The sequence below is a fragment of the Ips typographus genome, linkage group LG4 (assembly GCF_016097725.1).
Source record: "Ips typographus isolate SLU linkage group LG4, UJ_Ityp_2.0, whole genome shotgun sequence".
NCBI classification, from domain to species: domain Eukaryota; kingdom Metazoa; phylum Arthropoda; class Insecta; order Coleoptera; family Curculionidae; genus Ips; species Ips typographus.
Window position 1 is genome coordinate 3,569,904 of NC_138425.1, and position 25,596 is coordinate 3,595,499.

At 34.7% G+C, this 25,596-nt stretch overlaps 1 protein-coding gene and 1 long non-coding RNA gene across 3 annotated transcripts in view; both read left to right on the plus strand.

Moving 5' to 3' along the window:
- The first annotated feature begins 1,610 nt into the window (after positions 1–1,610).
- Positions 1,611–25,596, plus strand: part of LOC145727829 (neuroligin-4, X-linked-like) — a 39,200-nt gene continuing 15,214 nt past the window's right edge. Inside the window, exons 1-3 of one of the 2 annotated variants that reach the window (XM_081977663.1) lie at positions 1,611–1,827; positions 4,392–5,000; positions 6,324–6,523. In XM_081977663.1, coding sequence (XP_081833789.1) covers positions 4,774–5,000; positions 6,324–6,523 — 427 coding nt within the window. In that variant the 5' untranslated portion in view covers positions 1,611–1,827; positions 4,392–4,773. Of the gene's footprint in view, positions 1,828–4,391; positions 5,001–6,323; positions 6,524–25,596 lie in introns of those variants that run through there. The other variant, XM_081977664.1, reaches the window with a different exon arrangement.
- On the plus strand, positions 8,443–8,877 carry LOC145727830 (uncharacterized). The gene is made up of 2 exons (XR_014177933.1): positions 8,443–8,490; positions 8,546–8,877. It is a non-coding gene; the product is annotated as an uncharacterized LOC145727830 (long non-coding RNA).

Here is a 25,596-nt window from a genome sequence, read left to right on the forward strand (position 1 = left end):
TTAAATTTTTTATGCGTTGTTTTTCAGAGACTTATAATATTGTACTAGAAAACCTCAGTTATTAGGAGTTTATTTGAGTAAATAAAACTTTCTACTTGCCTTTACAAATCCATTTTCTTACGAACTCAGGTAAAATTATTCGCTTGATGTTTCTAAATTGTTATCGAGGAGAGGAATTGCCTGAATCTAGGTAATTCTTGAAAGCAGGGAGCAGGACTCTCAAGAGAAGTTTTGATAGTATGTGAGACCAATAAGCAGCTTTACTTTATATAACTAATTTACATTATCAGCTGGAAATTGTTCCAAAAGTGTCAATTCTTCAGAATAATTGGAATATTTTTATTTTTAAAACATGTTTGTTCTTCACGGTAAAACACGCGCATACTTGCCCTGATTTAATCAACTCTAGTGCTTCTATAGTTTTCAAGATTCCTCTCCCCATTTTGTAGAATCCTGTGTTTTGACTGCAAATTATACAATAGATAATTCTAGTTTCTGAACTGGTTCAAAAGAACATACAAGGTGAGTCAAATTTCGACAATATTGTGGAATGAAAATATGTTGTATAATACAATCTATATGATTTACGTATTTCCTGTTACATTGTGTACACCGAAAAACTGACTACAAGTGCTAAAATCGTCTTTAATGTATGATAATTCAAAATGCTCTTGCCAAACCACTATAAGCATTCCGTGTTCTTTTCAATTTAAAGTCCATACTCCCAATGTGTTGAATCGATGCTTTGTAATAGTAAACTCTGAATCAAAATTCCACACTCCATTTATACCTTTCCAGGAATTCTCAACATAGATATATCCGATTTCCAACAAGACGGAAACTGTCGACTAATTTAAGCTCAAAGGCGGAATACTGCTAAAATTCTTTATTTAGAATGGGTAGAACTGGCTATTCTAATTTGGGCACTGCTACGTATAATGGCATTTTTGGAAGGCCTTTTAGAGCACTTAAACATCTTCCAAAATAAAGTTTATTAGTGTTTTTTTTTAATGCTGATAAGGATGATGATGATATATAGTTTAATTTTGTTTGCAGTGCAAATCCTTAAGCAGTGGATGTCAAGCAATCATTGCTAGTTATCAGGAATCGAAATCAGACATGAGTTTATGAGAAAATCGATCAGGTAAATAAATTTCCTTTTGATCTTTCTGGTTTACAAATATTCTTTAAAAAAACTTTCCCGTGGGTTTTCCAGGCAAATAAAAAAATGGGAATCATGTTATAATACTGGCAGATCATTACCTCTTTGATGTAGTGTTTGATGTTAAACCTGTCAAGTACGCAGAATTCCTACCTTAATAAGCATCAAGACAAGAAGAGACATTCACCCATCAGGAATGCGACATGTAGAAGCTAAAGCCATTCCAGCAAGCTAAAGGCACGCCCGATATTTATAAACCCCCTTTTTAACGTGTAAATTGTTATTTTTAACTTTCGAAAACGTTTTATCTACGACCGACTGTTCACGCAAAATTGCATTAAGGCGATGTCAAGAATAGCACGTACGTATCGCCGAACTTGAACTATTGGATTCAAGGGAAATCTCGACAGGATTGACAAAATTTAAATTTAGTTTACGTACGGGCGCTTTGAGCGAAAATCTGGAAGGTTTTTCTGTCGGTGAAAAACGGTACTTAACTGATTTGATGAGTAATAAAAACATTATTTTGTTTATGTTTTCTGAAAACAAACAATTGCTCGAAACAGATTTTAGTTTTGTTATGTGCAATTTTTTAGTTCGTAGTTTTTACTAAAGTGAAAACAGTGAAACTGGAAGTGTCATTTGTGTACAAATTCTAATTTGAGGTAAATTAAAACCACCTAAACTAACGCATAAAAGCATTAGAAAGTTTTATTTAAATTTTAAATAAACTAATAATTACTATATTAACTTTTTTTTAAAATCTAACCTAATTTTAGTGTAGCGTAGTGTTTTAATTATGAAACAACAGCCCAACAAAACTTGCCAATTAAAGCAGTTTCTTCCATACACAGAGAATAATTTGTATGTTTTTACTCAGGTTTATATTTCATGGCCTAATTGCCAGCAAATATTAGTTCTCAGGGTTAAATTAGTAATGTTGCAAAACCACAAAACACAATCACAATCGTATAATACAAATTCTCACTGTTTTTTTATTTGACAATGTTGATAAATTTTGCAAAATTGGGTGTGTCAACAATGAAAATAAAAAATACTGTTGTTACTGATGAAATTGGCAAATTTCTTTATAAAATGAATAAATCGTAATATAAAATGACGAAATCAAATTTCCAACTTGTTGTTCACATTATTTTGTGGCAGAGTTTACAAAACCAATTGCTTCCTATCTCCCTGTATCAAATTTCTAATGTAAGTTTGGGATTCTTAAGTGTCTAATTCACCGTTCATCTAACCAAGATACTCCCATCTTGTTGCCACCAAATACTGACCAGTTCCTTCAGTAAAACGTTATCTAAAAATTGAGGAATTCTGTGGTTCACATAATTTAAATACTTAATTGCTGGCTGCAGCTTTTGGCTATCTACTATATTCAAATTTGATTTTTACATTGCAAGATGAGTAATTTACTAAACGTTGCTGTTTCGTGAGTTACTTTATACCATCTGTAGTGAACTTCAGCTCGAATGTATTACATTTTATAGTATGTCTTTCTTGAACAGAAACCACGGCGATTAAAACCTTTTACTGAACGAGCGGACTTTATGAAAGATCTAAAATGATATTCACAAGCTGCTATTGAACCATTGATATAATAAAAAGTGTTGATTTTACCACTAATTGACCATATTCCCTTGCACTAAATTATATCAAGAAGACTGTTGCAAATCAAGTTATCATAGTCAATTGAGTACAAATTTTGGATTGGTAAATTTATGCATTGAACTGGTCGAGAACCTACTATTTTGACGCTATCAAATAATAAAAATAGAGTTTGTCCATACAATATACATAGGTCATAAAAATTGGAACTTGTACTAAGTTTAGCTTTCCTTTAAAACGTATATTTAGGAACAATAAATTTATGTGATTTTTATACCTATTGCTTGTAAGTATTCGATATTCTAAAAATAACTGACACAAAGCGCAATGAATGCAATGTGTACATTATCAAGAAAATGGTTTTGGTTTGCAATGAAATCACATTACTGTTTTACAGATTATTTAAGAGAAAATGTTTGATTTGACTAAAATATGGAGTTATACAGCAATCACTCGAAACACTAAATCTTCCTTATTGCCATGCCTCCGAAACCTGAACTCTGAAGAACGGTGAAAAACAGAGAAATGTCGGTATATCGACGAATTCTAGGAATACCATGGACGGCCTACCGAACAAACATCTCCGTTATCAAAGAACTCAAAATTTGGTCAACCCTAGTCAAAAAAATCAATCAATCAATGCTGGGATATTTTGGACACACTGATAGGAGCGACCCACGATAGAGGGGAAAGTAGAGGGAAGATGAACCCGTGGAAGATCACCCAAGGGGATGAATAGATCAAATTGAAATCCTAGTGAGGCACAACCAACCGAAGGCTTCACACATGGCGTAGAATCTAGCAACTTGCGCCGAAGAATTCAAGAGAATGAATACATGATGTGTCGTAGTTTAGTTTTTATTTTGCCTTGATGGTCTTTTCAAGTTTTGTGACTGAGGATTCTGCCATTGCGATTCGACTCTTAATTTCTTCCTCTTGAACTAGAGCAACAACTCTACATCTGATTGTGCCAAAAGAGTTGTGTCGTCAGCGTAGCTCAAATTGGATATTTTTCTACCTACTACTGATACTTTCCCATCCAGTTGTACAATTTTTATATGTAAAGAGCCTAGAGAAAAGATCAGCACTTAAATCTAATCAGTGGATTACGTATATCATCTTATTTTTGCTGTCCTAAATTAAAAGCATACCAAGATTATTACTGGGATAAGAGATTCTAAAACTATTTCAAACGTGCAGTTTGACCAGCAGTTTACTTAAATATGATTAATTTCATCTAATATGTTCCAGAATTTAAAACATTTCATTTCGTCTTGTTACTTATGATGAGTACACACAGTTTATTTGTTGCACAGCTGGCTTATATTTCGCATAGAAAAGATGGAAGAGCATCAATTTATTTCAAAAATTGTATTCTCGTAGTAATGTAACATTTTATTTAGCAGAATTAACTATGAAAACACATACCACTGTCGGCGATATTCAAGAATGGGAAATATGCATAATACCCTGCTGAGTAATGGATAAAGAGATTATAAAGACTAAAAACATGTTTGTAACGATACGACCTTGTGTATTTTAAACAAATTTTAGATATTGGCAAACAGAAATGAAAAAAAAAACTAACTCCTACGTTCTTTTTCAGGTCGGAAAAGCTGACACTTTGCAAAAGTTTATCGCCAGGTCAACCGTCACTGAAAAACCGTTGCATGTATTATTACAGACATTAAAATTTATGAGCCGTGCCAGTGGCGTACAACATCAATTAGAAACGAAACTAAAGTAAACACATAGGAGAAAATCGTTTTTTTGTGTTCAGCTGATCGAAGCTGGAGAACGAATTTAAGCTAATGGGAATAATTGGCTCTGCCATAAACCTCGACACTAATTTTAGATTTCAGTAGGCTTATTATGCCAAACATTTCATATTCTTCGATTGTAGTGTAGATAACTATGAACTGTTAAAAAATATCTCTGTTCCTCAACTTGTAGAGCTTAAATTAATTCAGTAGCAAAATTTCTTCATAATGTGCTATATCACAAAATCAATGACCATAGTTATTACGTTGTGCTATGTGACTGCCTCAGCAAAACCGAGTGACTACTATTATCACACAATGAGCACTCGAAAAGTGTACCTGAAAAAACAAGGTTATATCCAAGGAAATATAGTTCAGCTTAGAAACCACACCCTCACACCTGTAGAAGTGTACAGAGGAATTCCTTATGCAGCTCCCCCTGTTGGCGATTTTAGGTAAGAACTATTTTTGATTTACAGGGTGTCCCAACAATAGTGTTTATTACCTTATTTGCTTCAAGAAATACAACAAATGTTTTGTGCTTTGACACAGTTTTAAAGAATATCTTCCTGAGGAGGCCATTTAGGTCAAAAGTACCCTAATCCAATCTTAACACCCTATACATTTTTATAAATTCAGAATTGCAATCTATTTCTACAAATTTTTTGCTAATAGTTTCCGAGATTTTGCTACATTTCATTCTTTTTTCCTTTCCTCTTTTTCCTTTCCCCTTTCATCTGTTTCTTTCTTTGTTTTGTCTTCTTGTTCTTGATCTTTATTTTATTTGTTTTTTGCTTGATTTGCGTCTTTTTTTCTTCTTTTTTTTCCAATCTTTGTTGTCCATGTCAGTATGAATGGGGTGAATAACTGAGTTATTTGACATTTTTACTACATACATTAAACCGGGTGGTCAATAGAGGATTTTAACGGTTACAAATTTGTATATTGTGTGAGTAAAGTGGATAATTACAAATTCAACCCACTGTATTTATTGCTAAATAATTCAGTTATACAACATTTTCACTAAAGACACTATATAGGGTGGTCAAAGATGGATCAAACACAAACAAAATATTGGAACATTGAAACAACCGTCAAAACAACGAAGATATGGTGTTAAATTGGAAAGTGTCAAATATGACCACTCTGAATTTTTGCTTAATAATGCAGATATGTATTTGACATTTTTACTACAGACAGGGTAGTAAAAGAGTATTTGAAAGCCTAAAAATTGATATATTGAACCATCCTTTAACGGTCAAAATATCCGAGTTATGGGTTGTTAAAAAAGGAACTATCCTTTTATTCTTCTTTTGTTTTCTTCTCTTTATTTTTTTCTTTCTTGTTGGCTTTTTCTCATTTTTTTTCTCTTTTTCTGCCATCTAGTTTCTCATGTTCTTTTTATTCTCTGTCTTCTTATTCATTTTGCCTTTTTAGCTTCTTCTTCATAATTTTTGTTCTTTTTCTTGTGCCTTAAAGTATTGTAATTCAATTTTTATTATTGTGTCAATTTTGTATTTTTGCCGTAATAGCACAATTTTTCCACAAATTGGTTGTGTTTTTTTTTTGTTGAAATCCGTAAGATAGTAGGCATAGGAACTTGATAGGTATATCATTTTAATGGCCTTTCGTTATCAAGAATAATTCCATTCCATGGCGAATGGAAAACTGGCGGTGCATTTTCTTTGTATTTCTTACTTTTCAAAGCAAATGAGGTAATGACTTCTACTGTTGAGACACCCTATAAAGACAGTATTATTAAATGAAATTTTGCTCAGATTTATGCCTCCAAGAAGTACCTTTTCCACATGGACAAAAGTCCGCCACATGACCGATTTCGGACCAGTTTGCCCTCAAATGTTTCCTGACGAGTCGTCCATGTCTACTCAACGTAAAAACTACGTGCATCGCCTAAAACAGTATCTGATGCACGAGGACGAAGACTGTTTATATTTAAATATATACGCACCTTACCAAGGTAAGTCTAGTATAATATGATGCAGCGATTGCAGACAGATAATCTAAATATAGCCAAGAACTGGCTCGGCTTTATTCCGCCAAATCTATATGCAAATTCAGAAATAAAAATGTGCCTTACATTGACTTGCAAATGAGACCTTTAACCTTTGTATTGTCCCTGAATCTTATTGTGGCCCGCCGTAATGACTCGGGTAAACGGCGTTAATGGAATTAACTTATTAGCTTCATTTCATTTAGAATGTGTTTAGATACACCAGAAAAAATATCATAATAGAGAAGAATGAAGTGTAAAAGCAGAATCTATTTTTATGTAAAAATTTTTTTCTAACAAAACATAATAAAATTATTACATATTCTGGTTTCACAAATGACCAACATTAGGTTTATTATCTCATGGAGTAAACATTTCCAGCAGGATTTTAATATTTATAAATGGATCCATATTGAAGTAGTAGCAACTGCAGAGACCTATTGTATTTATTTTAATAACAATTTTTATTCATCTGTCAGAAAAGAATGATTCAGATAGCACTGTCATCTCAATTATAAAATGAGGGGGTACATCATAGTGTGTGAAGTTATTTCATGTTCAATATTGGGCTTTCTAGTATGAAAGTTATACGTTATTCATGTGGTTGGAAAAAGTAAAGGTTTGCCACATATTCTGGGATTTGGAGATTACGCATTTAAATAATAAGCTGTAGTTTGAACACAACAGAGAAATACCTTGGGTGCAGTGGTAGTAGAACAATCTAGCAAATAGCAGAGCATTAGCCACCCTTGGTATATTTATTGAAGGGGCATTTGACAAAACAACCTTCAATCAAATTAACCATTTGCTAGCTGGGAGGAACACTCCAGAAAGAGTAACCGGGTTAATATTCAAGATGCTTTCTAAAAGAATCATACAGATAAGTGTACAGGATGTACAAGGGAGGGGTGGGTGTTATCATTTCTACTATGGAACATGATTCTGAATAGCCTCAGTTTCCTCCTTGAAAACCACAACCACCGCACAATAGCATACGCAGACGACGTAGTCATTCTGCAAACAGGCAAATCATATGAAAATGGTGCACTGAATATACTCTGGCTATTAACCCCAAGAAGACCGAAATGGTCCTTTTCACAAGAAAGAGAAAACGGCGACCGCTACCAGCACCCACATTATTCAATATTAAGTTAAGTTTCCCTTCCGAAATCAAGTACCTTGGAGTAGGTACTACACATTCAGAAAGGAGGTAAAGGGCCTTATAAAGAACAACAAAGGAGCGGCCGCCGAATAAACGAATGCAATTACCTATGAAGAAAGGATATAACAAGCAATATCCTAAAAAATTATGAGGACGAATAATAACATACTATAAAACATGGAAAGAGTATTTCAGCAACCTTCCCAATGCAGACAACGGCATAACTACAGTGAGCAGAACATAGCAGACAGAGCAGTAGCGAATCCAATCCTACAAGAAGTAATAGTGGCAATCAACAAACTGAAAAATAACAATGTTTCAGAATACCAAAGATACTTAAAGTGAATTTAAAACGTCTTTTAGAGCTTTTCTTCCTTCCTTCTGTATCAAACTCTATATCTATTTTAGATTCGTGGTTGAAATTGAAAATTACAAATATAAACCTACTAATTTTATTAAAATTTCACTTAACTGACATTGAATCTCCATACCCACGTTCACAGGTTGCCAGTAAAATATGTCATTTAATAAAATTTTGAAAAAATAAATGATAAAACGCCGTTTAGTTAAAAATAAACAAAATATCTATTTCAGAAAGCGTTTGATTTTATAATTGGCGTCGTTGAATACGGGCCAACTATCTCAGCATTCCTGCTGACGTCGTCACGTGTTTTGGGTTTCCTCGACAACATAATGACATTTCTATTAGTAAAATCTTGTGCTGCAGTGATGCAGCAAATTCGTTCTCGATGTTAAAAAATTAAAATTTCATGTGAGACCACCTTACTTGGAACAAAATTCTAGCTAAACAGGCTATAAATTTACAGCATGTTGAGGCACCAAGAAGAATAAATAAATGCCATTACCCTAAAAGGATGTCTGCCATGGCTGGGACCGAGATTGATTGATCCATTTACCACCTGTTCCTATTTACTCTTTTTCAGCTGCTCTTACCTAAATTAAATAACCATAAATAGGGAATTTATTACTTGAAAAGCAACCGGTTTAACTTGTTTACCCTCTAAACGTATGAAGGAAGCTCACATATAGGTTGTTAGTATTTAAGTAACAGTAATTTGGGGAATAAATTTTCCTTGAAACCTACTAAATATGATGAATTATGTAATGTTTTAAGTAATACAGGGTGGAGTACTATGAACTGCTGCTATACTACTATACGTGTGCCTATTTTAGTTCAGCTACTAGACTTATTGTAGCTTCTACAGGAATTAACACTTTTAGATGAGTAGAAAGATTCCCAAATTCTCTTTAACTCAAGACTTCGATGTTTAAAGGAAATTTCATGCATCAGATTGACCGAAACTGTCTAACTTTCTACCAGAGTTATTCTTGCTAATTCTACCAAGGTTCTTTTAATATAGTAAGTGAATCTTTTGCCAACCAACCTTTACTATTAATTACATAAAACACTCACGGTTGTGTCAAACTTTACAGATGAAACTGTCCTCGCCAGCTGTTGGTAGGACAAAATTGGGTTAGAACTTTAGTAAGAAAACTTTAAATTTTTTTCAAACATGGTTAAATACTAATACAGCTTTCCATTTAAAATATTCGTTAAAGCAACAAAAATATTTGTCTCTAAAAAGGGTCAGAAAAATAAATTGGACGGTTGTGACGGGTATCTGTTTATTGGAATCACCTTTCAATCTGTCATACTTGAAAGCTGTCAAATACACTCCATGAAGCTATAAAACTACAAAACTTTTTAAAAGCAATACAATCAGTCTAAATTATGATTATGCAGTGTATAGTTTCATGTCTATTGTGGATATATTTCGATATGTCACAATGGTGCTAACTGTCGAATACAATTCCATAAAGCTATCAAACTATAAACCATTGCTTAAAGGCGGTGTGAGTCATATTTAATGCTTATAGGTCTATGAATACAATTTTGAAAATATGAATGTTTCAGACACAATTTAATCCGTAACAAACGAGTCAACTCAATTTTGAGCATATTTCCTTCTGTCACAAACTTGAAAACTATCGAAATTTTTGCCATGAAGCTATAAAATGATGAAACTTTCTTAAAACTAGTACAATCTGTCAAATTTTACATTAAATTTTACTGTTGTCTTTGAACCTAGTTCCATATATCAAAATGCTGCAACTTGTCAAATACCATCACCTTACAAAGCTATAAATGTAAAAAAATATGCTAAAATTCAATAGGTTTATAAGTTGAATTTTCTCTCAAAGAGAAAACTCTGTTCGTTCGTTGAGATCAGCAAATCCATGTTGAATAGAAAATCTGAAGAACCTGGCAACTTTTTGAAAACGTGTTTTTTTAGGATTTCACCAACTGACCAATCACATTTCACCACTATTGCCAACCTCATAATCGCTCCTCCTAGTTTTTAAATAGGGTTTAGTAAGTAATATTTTCACATATGCTTCCGACATTTTGTGTTTTGGGGAGGTAAATTTTTGGTCTGTGAAAATTGTTGCCGACGTAAAATATGTGCACCATTCGGGTAAGAGCAAATTATAGTTCCAGTTAGCAAGCGGCTCGTTTGCACTAAGCGACATTAGCTGAGCGCTGGAATATTAAAGAGTTTAGGGCAAAATTTCCCCAAGAGCCAACAAGAAAAAGCGCATCCCACGAAGAGGCTAAAACAAATTTACAGCGAATGCACTTTATCTCGTCGCCGGTGCTCCGACCGAGTGGATATCTTCGTAAACCTTGGGTTTTATCACTTTCCTGACACCTAATTCGGTTCTTAATTTCAGTTACCGTCCTAGATGTTTACGAGGTTAAACATAAATAGGGTACCGACTCGAAAATTGGTCTTGTTTAGCGAGAAAATTAAAAAAATCGACTTTTTCTGTTGCAGAGATTCCTTTTCAAATGAAGATCTCCATCAATAATTTTTTATCTAATATTTAGGAAGAACAAACACAGTATTGTCTTGTTTGATTCGTTCACATCTTGCTTCCTTATACTTTATTCTGAATAAAGGTGGAAAGTTAATCTAAAGTGCAAACTTAATTATCCCTCTCGCTTGCACTGTACAAAGAGTAATAAGGTATGAAGTCCACGTCTGTGAAATACATGGCTTTTGCAAACTGTGCTTTCTCATTAAATATAATATAATGTCTTTTTCCAAGGCATATAGAGATTATTTATACAGACAATTAAGGTGGGTTTTCTACTTTCTGTTAAAAAAATTTTTTTTTGTACTCTGTTATTATAATAATGCTTGTAACTAGTTCTAGAGAGGTAAAATCATGAGACTGAGATCCAAGTTGTTTTACATCATAGCAATGATTTGAATTTTCAGAAACTTGATGGATTTTTAGGAAATATTATTATTTCTCTTGGTATCAAATAGTTTTCTATGGTAGCATATGGACACACCGTGTGTATTAGGTGAATCCTGCTTGAAGCAGTACTTTATAGCACTTTCCTAACAATATGCAAATTACTCAACAAAACTGCCCTTTGCATCGTTTGCAAGTTGTGGTTTCCGGTGATGTCCCTGATGGTTTCACAGGTATTATGGGATATCTTCATATTCCACAATCTTTGTACTTCTATTTGAGCTTCTTCTCCTCTTCCTTTTTCATGATATTGTAATCAGATGCTTTAGCCACATTTATTATTATGCAATTTCTTAACAAGAATGTCCAGTTTGATAGAGGTGATAGCTCTCTTCTCTTTTTTTATAAAGAAGATTGATCTAAAACTAGAACTAAAAGACAGACATATCTGCCTTCTGTCCTGGGTAAGTCCACATGTGCAGCATTTCTGTAGATCTCAGCAAAGTGGATAGTTTGTAAAACCTCAATAAAAACTATATAAATTCTCGTTCATCAGAAATTATGTCTGATTTACCTAATATACAGGGTGTTTCGGCATTGGTATCACAGAGTGTAAAGAAAGATTGTAGTATTTTGAAACTGTTGGATTCGGAGATATTTACAAAAAACTAGATTTTTCAACTTTGACACCCTGTATAAAAGCTTTATGGCTTTATGGTGACATATTTTAGACAATTAGATATCTATGTATTTGCTCTATTACTTGCCCCTGCTACTACATAAGGAATAAATGGTAATGTAACTTCTAGGTGAATATTCTTAACATTCACACCCTATACTTAAACAATAAATTACATAAATACTTACCTCACGCCAGAAAATCTGTATAAAAGCAAAGTTTTAGAATAGATCACCTTTACAGTAACATTTTATAGCTATATCATTTAATGAATCTCTCTTATCTTTCTCCGTGCGTTTTGCTAACCGCATTAAGTTCATCAGAAAATATTACATCTTAGATATGTTTTGAATTACCTACTTTTATTTCCTAATGTAGTTAACATCATGAGATCAACAGTAATTTTTGCACTTTAAAAGAAATATGTTGCTTGTATTAATGTATGATTTCTTCTAACATAATTATTACTATTATATTTTGATGGCAAATTATTCGTTTTAAAAAATAATTGTTCTTGATAAAGACAAATTTGTACGGTTTGTTTTATTTATTTATTCCTGATACTGCTTGAAAAGACAACATAACTTTTCGATTTCGTTTGCAAGCAAGATTATTTCCTAAAACAAAACATTCAGACGCCACGGTCGTAAAAACCGTCTGAATTTACACCGACAAACGTGTTGACTAAGTAAACAAGCCTGGCATAAAACTACCCCCGTTAAACTCTCTAGATATACATCTAGCTTAACCCTATTTGTAATCTAAAGCCACCGGACGTAGCAAGCTCAAGCTCTAAAAGCTTCGCGTCGCAGCTATTCTTTCCACTTTTATCCTGTTTACGTTCGTATGTAAATGGAAAACAATAGAGAATGGAAGAGGTTTCCTCTGTTAACATTTGCATGGTTTCTCATATAGTTGAAATTAAGATAATTTGAGCAGGCCTGGAAGCCTCAAAATGACCTATGACAATGTATAACATCCTAAATATACTTATCTAAAGGGGAGTACGCGCGTACTTAATAAGACCCAAAGCAGGAGTTTGCTCACGTATTTTGGGGGCCAACTCTGGCATCCAGAAGGTCGTAAATTGAACGCAAACCCCATAAAGTAGTCCGAGACATTATCGGGAGCATATCAGCCCTACGTGGTTCTCATAATCAACACAGTCTGGATGTGGGTCTGGTGTGTTCGATTATGCAGGACGCAACCTGTCGTGCTAAAAGATTTATGTGTTACACTTTTTTTATTCAGAGATTCTGACAAATTGCTGAGGGTTTTTCTCCTCTAAGGAATATGGGTAGTAATTAGCCTCGATTTGACTAATGATTTATTATTCCCATTAACTTGATTTGTTGCATCTTAAATTAGACTTTACTTGTACATAATTTTGATTTGTTTACAGTTATTTATGTCAAAAGGCATTGACTCTGTTAATAGACTCAATATTTGTTTGCAAAAGTAACTAATTATTTAAAAATGACTTTTCTGCTTGTTCAAGTTGGAAAAGAAATATAAAATTCTGATGTGAAACTTCGTTTACGAGATAATTGAGTTATTACGTTCAAATACACTGCTGCTTTTTTGACCAATAACAAGACAAGTACTGCACATGTGGATCTAGCATCAAAATCTCTTCCTACATGAGGCTATTAACGTATAAATCATACTACCAAGTAACAGGATGCGTTTACAGTACGTATTATACTTTAATTATATTAACGTATAATGTGTTTTTGATTGCTCTCTTAGATCGACAAAGGTTACCAAGTGTTTTTAATGTGACCTAATAAAACTAGCACATACATGGTTTCTAAATAAACTTTTACAAGCGAAAACCAGCAATATAAAAACTGAACAGTTCTCCACCTGAGCCACTAAAACGCCACAATAAAAAAGATGACTAGCAAAGCGCTAGCCTATTCCCCACCATTTCCAACTTTATTAGCGCTATTTATCGTCCCTTTCTTCCATCGGCCCCGTAATCTATTTACACGCCCAATGAAATCCCTAACAAACCCCCAATTATTGCCGGGTCGACAAGATTCTATCCGGCCACCCTCCGCGATGCGGTCTCGTTGAGGTTTAAGAAAGGGCCTAAGAAATGCGTCGGGAATATTTGATTTCTTTCCCTTTTAGATTCCAAATCTTACGAGTGTTAAATAATCTGGTGTTGCCTTAAAGAGTTTCAGATAACGCAAATTTCTGGAAACGCGCCAGCCTAATCTGTCTGAAAGGATAGTTTTTCCTTTGGACGAGGGTGTAATGAAGATTGTTAGGGTTTTTTTATTGTGAATTCATTGACAGATGAAAGAATTGACTGGACGTAAGCTGTAAATTATATATGTAATACCACATCTCAAAAATAGAGTCATTCTGTTTTCTATAATTATTTTAAATACATGAGTACTCATAAGCATTTTGTCTCTATATTTTGTAGGAGCTCAATATACTTAACAGTATGTTTTAGTCAAATGCTTTTGAGCCAACTGCACATTCCTCCCTATTTAGCCTCGAAAACGAAACTGCGCTTTAGAAAGTAATAAGAAGAAAAAAGAAGTTAAACTTTGAAAATGCCGAGATGACATTTCTTGATAATTGGAGACCCTGACTGCCAATTACCATTTTATAGATTAATAGTAAGAAGGTAGTAGTAAAATCCTTAAAGTTGTAAAACAGGGATGTGTCCTATCCCCGCTTCTGTAGAACTCTGAAAACGTCTTCCAAGAAGCTCTTGAAGGACAACAGTTAGCCTAGTTAAGTAAATAGCATATGAACCAACAATATAAAGTACGCAGATTACACAGTCATGTTAGACACAGTCAGACACTCTGAATGAACTCCAAAGGCTCCTGGACATAATTCAATACACGGTCGACATATGGGAATTAACATCAATATAAAAATTACAAAATTCCTAGAAGTCACCCGCAAATTAAGAGTTCCAGAACGCAAAACTCTCATAGATTAGTAAAGACATAGAGCCAGTAAAAAGTTTAATTATCTGAGGACTTGTTTATGGCAAGACTGGTCTTCAGTCGTAGAAATCAATAACCGGATAGAAAAAGCGAACTCATTCATGAGATTCAAAAACGTCTTTACGAACTCTGACTTTGACCTCAATCACACAATAACATTCATAAAATAGCACAAATGACCCGTACTGTTGTAGGGTATGGAAGGCTAGACATTGAAGGTTAACCCACTGAATAAGCTGGAAACATTTGAAATGTGGATTTACCGAAGAATCTTGAAAGTCTCGTGGACAGCAAGAAAAACCAAAGAGGAAATATAAAGGGAAGAAGGAATATAGGCGGAAAGAAGATGTCGTGGCTCCAAAATATCAAACAATGGAGAGGAACAGGAACCACAGGAGAATTAACTCACACAACCAGAGATAGAAAAAAATGATCAGAAGTGATCGCAAACATCCATTAATGGATAGCAGCGGAAGAAGAAGAAAGCAATAAGTAAAAACACGGCCGATTATCATCCTTATGCCTTTTTACGTTACTTTCTTGAGGAAAACCGCTTATCCCGATTTTTGGTTCTTAACATCCCCACCAATCATGTTTTGTTTTTTTTATCTTTGCTGAAATTATTTCAGATAGTTAGACACTCTAACTTTCTTTCCTTTACACAGACTTTGTGACTTAGGGTTTGATATTAACTCATCTGATGATATTTAGCTGTTTTTTCTATGTAGTTCATATTTCTTCTATGGTGGTGGAATTCCTCTTAGAAAAGACGAACAGTGAAATCTTTTTCTGATAGATAACGACGACTGCCAAGTTTTAACCTTTTTGACTTGATTTTGCATTCCTGAGAAGGAAACGATTCTTTGAACCATTCCTGGTCCAGAGAAGGAACGAGGAATGGATATTGGACTTTTTAAGAATATGTTGAGCTAGAAATAGAAAATATCTAATAAAGTCTGAATGAAAAGCGGTGAAATGGAAGGAAGTATTGGAATATGAAAGTGGAAGAATACGAAAAGGAAAAAAGAGTGGCATAAAACAGCCTGCAAGTTACTGATAAAGATAAAAGTTGAAGACGGTAGAGTGAGCGAATAGCGGGACCAAGAGGTCAAATTATTGAGAAAAAAGTTATGGAATAGGGGAGAATGTAAGATGATATATTAAGAGGTAAGATAGGACTTTTAAAACTGTTTACCAAGAATAAAGGATGTCCAGGGAACCAGAAACAGAGGAGCTCACAAATGAAAACTTCTCGTATAGGGTTTGGACAGTTGGAAGTACATGAGAGAGAGGCTCAACATATGAGACTAGAAACGAAGCAAAATATTTTCAAAGAGAAGTAGGAGATAGAGCAAACAGCTACTGATGGTACCCCACGTTTTAGTATGGATGAATAGAAAGAGTGATAGTAGTATGTAAGAGCTGGGAAGCTATGCTATAGCAAAGAAAGTGACAGAAGTACTAGTGAAAGTGATTGAGATCTACTCTGCCTAGCAACTCTTAGAGCTAGGATGGGCAGCAGACTGGTACAGGAACTAAGCAAAATTGTTTGGAACTTTGGGAGAGATAAATATTAGTAGTAAAGTGTGGTATAAATAAAAAATAGCTCATACGTAAATACCCACAAAGTTCCAGTTTGGGACCAACGCTCTGGTTGAGTGAATAACTGGAGAAGATATACGAAGTGGATGAAAGAGAATGATCTGACCCCCAAGGACCAGTTCTGGTTCTGGTGAGCGGAGAGTCTGTTTGTAATTGATAGATGGTTAAGGGTGTGGAACTTGAGTAATCCGAAGAAAAACAAGAGAAGAATTTTGTTGTTATACAGGAAAAATAAACATGTTCTATGTACTGGTCTGGTCACAATGTAGGGAATTAGGCTGGAATGCCAGAGGCATTTGCTTTAAGGTCCTAGCTTGCATAAATGGTTTTGGTGGATCAAAAAAATCTCTTTTACTTTTAACTTCCTTTATTCTTCATTTTAAAAATGCCCTTAAGCTTCTGGCATAGTATTCTGTTTTGCATTTTTTTCTCATTTTCTCCTCTACTCTCTTTGGGAATTTTTGTTAATTATTCATTGTGTTGTTGTTTTCCCCATTTACGCTTTGTCAAGTGAGGTAACGTGATTCATCTGCTAACACTTTCTTAGGTGTTGTGATGGTATCTTTGACGTTTCCTCAATTCGGATTAGCAGAACAAATTAACAACGACTGAGCTGCCTGCATGATTGTCACAGAGTTTTCTGTCTATTCCAAGTCGTTCTTTTGAAAGGAGAATAAATTTCAAATCAACACACTTCCTGATTCTTCTTATGCTGAAATAATCGACTGAAGAAAACATCAGCATGCTCTTTACACTTAATACATCTTAAATTTTAGACAGAATTGATTTGAAGTCGCTTCTTCTGAATACTCATTACTTAATTCTACGCCTTCGTGTTTCATATTTCATATTCAGACTATCAAACCGAAATAACTTCCATTCGGAAACCTTTTATGTGCCCTTCTTTTAACTCACTTATTGGCAATTCTATCTTTTAATAATGAACTGAAAATCGCATTATCCCATTTAAAGCAAGCACGTTCCGCTCAGCAAACCGGAACTGATTTTAATTCAAGGAATTTAAGAAGCTTAGCTCGAAAGCTTTTCCATCGAAATTTTTGTTCTATTTATTTGGCTTGTTAAATAACATTACAGTCATCAATAAATCAGTCACAACTTAAATAAATGCAAAGCTTTCAAAAATCCCGTAACGCTGAATTTTTTTCCCTCGTTCTGATGCCCCCCTAAAGGAAAAAAGTCCTTTCTAACTTCGCTTAATGTTTATTAAAGGCAATTAAATTCGTCTGTATTTGGAGTTTCATTCTTATTTCCACCCTGTGGCGGTGTATTAATTTCGAACTTTGCTTAACGCAGTGGGAGGAAAGTTTGAATGAAATCAAATCTGCCCTTAATTAACTGAAAATGGTTAAAGTAAAATGAAGGTAGATGAAAGAAAATTTTTATATTAAAAAGGTTTTTTTGGCCAAAAAACTTGAAAATGTACCACTTAGACGTTATTAAAAGAAATAAATTTCCAACAAAACAGAAACTTTAACATTTTCTCAACCATAACGATGCTAAGAAGATTTGGTGGCAATTTTTCGGTTTCACTTCTTTAACATCCAGTCACTTTTAATTAACGTTATTAAATCCTTTTTTTACGGAACTGCTTACAGGCTTTTTTTCTGTGTTTAAAGGGTATTATTTCAAAAAGCGCGAGGCCGTATTAAAACACAGATGGTCCTGCACAGGTCGTATTTATCAGAAGCGCCGTTTCCGAACTAAATTACGCCCTTTAACAAATCACGTCAAAGAAGAGTGTTTTTGCTGGCAAGTGCACTATTTATTTTGCCGGTGTGTTTCCCATATTAATTAAAACGCCCGTTATTTTTGCGTATGTTTTCTCCAACACAGTACGCGGATTTAATTTCAGGACAGGAAAATATTTAGTCACTTTTTCTCGTCGTCCTCCGAGCTTAGTTTCGGCTTTAATTAGAAAAAGTTGGAATTGCGATGTGTTGACTGACAAGTGACGGTGATACAATTTAAGTTCTTGTGTATTTGTCTGTCCTTCGAGTAAGGTACACAGCAAACGACAGACGAGAACATTTCAGTGGAGTAGTTTTTCTACAGATTCTGTGTGTATCTAATAAACTTCCAATCAAATAAGATTGTTAATGCTGTATCAATGATAAAGAATGCATTATAATTCTTTTCAGTGGATCTGTTTTAGTCTGCTTTTTACATTATTCTGGTAAAATGTACTGGCGTCTAGAAGGAAACTACACAAGTTCACATCGCACTGTATCATAATATTACACCCTTTACATCGATACACAGACTACAGAAACTACGTTGAAAAAGCTAATCATGATAACAGCCCTTCTTCTCCTTCTATAAGGTCTATAATTTTCTAAATCTGCTATGTCTCCTTTTTTGTAGCGTTGTTTGCTTGAGCTTTCCAATATTTATTTTAAAGCACATATTCAAAAGCTCCATAATTCTATTAAGCAGGCTATCTCCTCAACTTTAATAGCATCGATCACTATATTGTCCTTTTCAGGAACTTTAATGTTCTTTGCTCTCTGAGGTGCTGCTTTGGTTTCTTCTTTATTAATCTTGGGTAAAATTTCTGGTTCCTGGTTGACAATCCCTTCCTTTGCTGTTGTACATTCTGGAGTCGGTTCTGGTTGTGACGATTTGATGAACTTTGGCTGGTCTATGTTTCCAAAACATAAAAAGTATGTAAGCATAATTTAAGTCCTTTTGTGTCCATATGCTTTTTGGAAATAAACACCATATTTTATCTGTTGTCTGTTACATCTACTACTTTTAACAAACTTAAGCCCTTTGAGTTGTGGGTTTACAGAAGACAGCTCAAGATACCTTCCATCTGAGTAATGGCCACATATTTTGCAATGCCACGTATGAATTCTTACAGATGAATGGAAGAAAAGAAAAAGCAGTGTAGGCTCAAAAATATCAGGGACTGAACAAATATTGACTCCCATGCACATGGTAGTATATGTAGTGATTGTCAACATTTAGCATATTTTCACCATATTGAGTGATAATATTGCACCCAAAGAAAAGAAAATAGTTTCTTAAGCTCAGTTTGGAAATGCAATTGTAGCGTACGCAATATGTTTCTGTCTTATTCAGACCTTAAAGTCACCATGACAAAACTGCATCAGCATTAGGGCAACGTAATTTGCCCTAATGCTGAACAGAGGGCATTAGCGGCCCTCTGTTCTTACATATTTATATCTCCACAACATATCACAAATAGTTCATCATAAAATTCCTTTTGTAAAAAAAATCCAGTTTGTTGTTTGACGTTGCTTTTAATAAGGGATTTTTGCTCAATTTGACTATATTCCTTTTAGAACAACTATTCTGCTGACAAATATTCTCAGAGCATAGTTTACTACGAATTCTTGTTAAAATCTTTGTAAAATTCAACGTTCCCTTTTGCTGCATTTTCGCATTCAGTAATTGTCTCATTAGCAAATTAAAGACTATCGAGTAATATATTAACATTTTTGTGCTTGCAATTTGTTGCTTCGTAGATCGATGGTTGGTTATGAGTATTGCTTATAAAGGTCCCTGTCTATCGTCAATTTTTTTACAAATTATTCTAAATAATAGCTTTTACTAGTAATTATTTTTGTTAACTAAACTCAAAAAATTGGTCAGATACATTTAATATTTCTGGCTCACTAATATGGAAATATCCATACCTTTAACGTTGATAAGATCTCGTCTTAGCACTGACACACATCATTTAACTAGGGGCTCGTCCTTCTTTACACAAAGCCTCGCTTCCATTCAGGATAGTGACAAGGGAACACGCTTTAATGTAGCTTAGCGAAATTGGAATACGTCTAATAGAGTTCGGAAGGAACACGGATTTAGAAGGGACCCCAATCGCAACCCTGGTCAGACTTTGTACTATGTATTGCCCTCGAAGTTTCTTCGCTAAGTGTGTTTAAGCTGCATTAATATTACAGTTACTAGCGATGGCGGTAGCAAAACTTACATATCGAATTTAAGCAAATGCTGCATCGAATCAATATTAGGTCCCTGAATATTGAGTAATGGTGGCCGTAGTTTTAAAACTGTCTAACTTATACTAGTTCTTTTAGATATTTCACAATTATCACACTCAAGTTTGAGACCTATCATTCGGACTTTAATTGTACTAATTGTTTAACTTATCTCGGAGTTGACATTCCTGGTGTTATGCTAAAGTGATTATAGCAAATTTACGCAGACCAACGCAAAGGGAATTGGACATTAAACGACCCATATGTTCCATTAATAAATTTGAATTTCCGCAAATACAATCATGGGTTCAACCTGAAATATCCCTAATTGCAAAGTCCTGAGACAAATTACCCTTACTCTACTTGCATGTATAAACGTATTGTGTAGAACTAAACGGGTTCCTTTATTATTTCATTCTTTCCATTTCTGCTTAAAATATCGTTAATCATCTCCGTTAACCATAGCTCTGATGGGAGAAAATAAAAAGATAATCCCATCCGAAAGAGCACAAAAGAATTCCATTACGGATAAATGGCGGACGCCATTTTTTTGGGATCTGACGACGGTAGGCAAATGGTTAGTTCTTAATATTATATTTTTTGTGCTGATGCACTGAATTTTTTTTTCCAGTTTCGTCCTGCATATTAAGAGCCAATAAAGCAGTTTGAATAACCTAATCCGAATACGGTCCAAATAGGATCGTAACAGTAAAAGTTTAGATTCGATCCTTCTTCATAAAGGACTCTAAAACGTTACGACGAGAAGTCGTTTCGAATGCATTAACATTAAAAGGCTGTTGGCTTTGCTGATGCTCTCGATTTATTTTTAATGACTCACTTTATTTGGCAATTTTACGTGTTTTTTCAGTTAAGCACACTCAAAAACCGTGTATGTCATGTACCTGCTAAATGTATCAGGTTGTATTATACGAAATATAAGAGCTTTAATGTTGCTTTTTTACAAGAAGAAGATAATACTGACAGGATCGTTTTAGACTAAGTACCTAAGAACACGAACTACTCAGCTACTGAGAAATCTTGCAGATGGAACAAGGAGCATTTGTTTCCTAAACTCAGTTAAACCGTGAGACGGATTTTATCAATACCTTAATCCTAGATTATACGTTAACTGGAGTTCAAATACTAATTGGCTAATTTGGTTTGTGAAACTCACGTCATTTATAAGGTGTATTCAAGGAAGTTTTTCTGGATTGGGCAGTTGTGATTAAAGAAAAATATTGACAACCATGATATAATAGAAATAAATCCTCAATATTAAAAAGTTAACTTCAGTTGATCTTTACGCTATGCAAAGTTAATTAACCTGCGATGATTTGATCTTTTCCTTGTTTAGTTAATATTCAAGATTTTTATCTTTTAAACTTTAGAACTTCAGTAGGGACCCTTCTCCATACAAAGTAATCCAGTAGAATTAAGTCGGGAGAAGTAGGTGGATACCTAGTATCCCTTGTGTTGCATCGACATAGTAACATCTAAAGCTCTTTTACTGTATTCACTTTCATAAGTTTGACAATCTCTTACGACTTGTATACAGAAAGTTCTTTTGACTGTGTATCATATATCACGTATTAAACCAATATAGTGCCATCGAATTTGGTTAGCATCTTCCTTTAAATCGTTAGATATGCTACAATCTGAGAAAATGGCAGGTATCGGGACTGTAAACACACGCGTATATTATTGATAGACAAATTTTGATTTGTTGAGTTAGTGTCAGTCACAATCATTATAAAGTGAAAAGCTGAAATTGCAACTGTGAGGAACGTGGCCAGCACTTTAAACTTCCCGGAATGTAAAAACAAAGAAAAGCGAATCTAGTATCGCTGAAGTAACAAATTTCTCTGAAACCTTTACTGTGTGAGAAAGTCAAAAACTTTTCAACTCCGCCATGTTTCTAGCACTTCCATGTGGCCCATATCCGGTTGTAAATCCCCAGTGTATGGGCCCTCATATTTTACTGGATCCGATTGGACACTTTTATGTATGTTTCGTAATTTATCGTCCATTCATATGTTAGAATGTTCAGTAGAGTGTGAAATAGGATTCCGACATTGTACCACCGTTATTATTTCCTTTCGTCTTAGCTTCTTGCAGGACTATACGAATATTTTCTATTACCGTTACCTGACGGCCGTGAACAAATCGAAATAAAAGAAATGGGAAAAGAAATCTCGTTTATTCGGTCTCGGATTTCTAAACATCGACGTCCTAACGAGGCAAGAGTCTTTGGTAAATCATAACCGAAAGAAATATTCGTCATCGTTCATCCAACCTTCGGGCTTCTTTCCTACGATATTTTTAGTTAAAAAGCCTTTATATAGCGAGGTAGTGATTTATTTTTAACGAAATTCTTTTGTGCTTTTCCTCGGCTAGGATTATCTTTTCGATTGTTCTTTCGCACAACAAAAGAACACCGGCCGTGATTAATTAATCGAATGAAAACGGCAACACAGCTTGGAGCTTTTTTAAAAATTTAATTTTATCAGGAGGCACCAAATTTTTACTTGCGCTATCCAGAATCTGTAAAAAAAGTTTCGTCTGCGTTGGCAACGCCATCATCAAAGTAAATTATCTCTACAGCTCCAGCAGTAGTTGCGGCGGGGCCATTAGTCGACGAAAGTTTTAAATTATTGGAATGTCAGATTCACTGGCGGAAGTTAAATTATATTCGATTACTCGGAAAACAGACCGTGATGTCCGTTCCTTCACCTAATCTAGGAATTACCCCAAGTCAATTAGCAAGAAAGTTTGATATTGGAGGAGTCGATGAGTTCCGAAGTTTTCAGCTGGAAGGCCAATTGCTCTTCGTCTAAGAGGAAAGTTTTAATTTTTTGTACTTTGAGAGTTCGCGTGCTTTTAGGGCTTTTCTTACACGAAAACTCGAGACGGCTACAACCGACATAGCAATGTCTGAACACATTATTTGTCCTGAAACCTTGTCACGTTTAAAGAAACGTCGGATCTGGAAAGTAAAATTCACTGTTCCTAATACAAAAAAAAAACATTTTGCCACAGTTGTATGCACTCAAGCAACTCTAGTCTCAGCTGCAGAGTAGACAAGTTACAGACAGTCTGAAGTATATTAAAAGTTTAGCTAGATGATTATGATTTAAACACTATGCTAGAGGAGTTAAACAGTGTCTGAAAAAAATTAACGCAACAAAAGTACAAATGTCAAATTCCAATAATATTGCAGATATTGACCGTGGAAACCACAGTAAAATTAGTCGTAGACGAATACGTGTGCCTCGGGCAAAGAATATCCTTTGATAAGGAGAGTCAGAGAGCGGAAATATTTAGAAGAAGACTGCATATGAAAAACTTGGTGATGTCTTCAATTCTAAATTTTCACATTAAAACACAGGTCTTTGACCAATGTGACCTACCGACTTTAACGTAAGCCACAAAAATATGGAGTTCTTATGTTCTTAATGAGCAGACCATGAAGTGTTTATGGATTGCTCAAAGAAAAATGGAGAGAAAAATGCTAGGAATACGACTGCAAGACCCAAAGACAAATGAATGGATCGACCAACGACAAAAGTGATGGACGTCGCAGAACGGGGAAATAGGCTGGCCATTTGATGAGGATAATTGATGGTATCTAGAGCAGAAAAACAGCTGAGTGGAGGTCCAGAACAACTAAAAGGAACCCAAGATGATCGAGAACGAGGTGGAAAGATAACATCCAGAAACTGATGGCTACCCAATGAATGAGTCAGACGACCGACAGAAGGAAATGATGACCAATTGGAGAGGTTTATGGCCGGAGATGGACGGAGAGTAGCTGAAGATGATGGTGACGACATTATTGTTGAAACATATTAGAAAGCCCATAGATTAGTCTCTATATTCAAATTTAAAATAACAATTTAGTTGTTCATGGCAAAGATGAGAAAGTGATATTTCTTAATGATTCTCTTGTGGCTGCTAATGTCTCTAGCATCTTCTGATGTCTGAAGCAATCAAATGTTTGACGATTGTCAATCAGACAAGCCTTATTGATGTCCCTAAATCTTTGGTGGATTTTTCCTGGATTGTAGGTGGTGTTGAATGGATCAGTTATAAGCTCTAGGCCTTCTTGGTTTGCGATAATTTTGAGCACCTCTGCATGTACTTTTTCTGAATTTTTATTGCGTTGAAAACTCATTCACCTACGTGGGAAACTCCGGCCGGTCATCATCGAACAGTTCCTCTACATAGTTCTTCCATTTTTTTAATTTGTTTCGATTCTAGTTATGATTTCATTATTGGCGTCCTTGAGGATTCCTACCTGATTTTTCCTCCCCGTCCTTTCATCTCTTTTATCTTCTTGTGCACGTTAAAGGAGTTATATTTTTGCTGCAGTAACGCAGTTTTTCGGACAGATACTGCTCTCTTGCTTCCTTACACTTCCTCCTCACAGTCCTGTTTCTCTCCTTGTACTTCAGCGGTTCTTCCTTGTACCTTCTCCCGTCCGACATGGGTTTCAGAATTTCTTCTGCCTAGTCCTTTCTCTTTTGGTTTTCCTTAAACTTAATGTTCTGTTCCTAGACGTTTACCACGGTATATTCTTAATTTCATGTCACACATATTCTGTGTTTAGTTGTTCTGGGGTGTCAATTTCTTCTCAAGTTGTAGACCTACTCTTGTTTGGAATTTTATGTCATTAGGACTTTTAAAATCAATCAATAACTGAACTGTACACTGTAGTATAACAAACATAGGAGAGTTAAAGATAAGAAAAGAGGTAATTCAGAAACCTTCTTCCTTGAATAATGTTGTCAAAGAATTTATATGATTCAACGTCTTTCTTTAACCTTTTCGTGGAGAAAGTTTCTTCAGCAGCAGCGTTAGAGAATTAGACGTACAAACTTATAAATAACTTAATCTGGCCATAGCCAGCGCCATCTGTTTGTTTGACAGATGAAATATCCAAAGTTTGCAATTAATTAGCCGACAAGATTTAGACGACCGTGCCTTTAATACTTCAAGTAATTTCATAATTTTGCAAGCTGGAAAAGCAAATCTAAACATATCGGGGTCAACGTCAGCTCGGCGGCCACAAAACATATATTATTAATAGCTAATCCCGGTTTTAGTCCCAGCTGTTAGGCGGGATCCCAGAATTATTTAGTTATTTTCCTGGCAACAATGTCGGATATCCCATCTAACAGATTTAATGCGTGTTATATGCGAAAAGTTTTCTTACAGTTGGATACAGAGACTGTTATTTATAACATTGCTCTTCTCCAACTTCCAAACTCGCCGTACAGTTTCTAATCGTGTTAAAGTAATTCGGATTAACCTAGTTGGTAGACCAAAGGAAGAGATCAAAATGAAATTTTTAG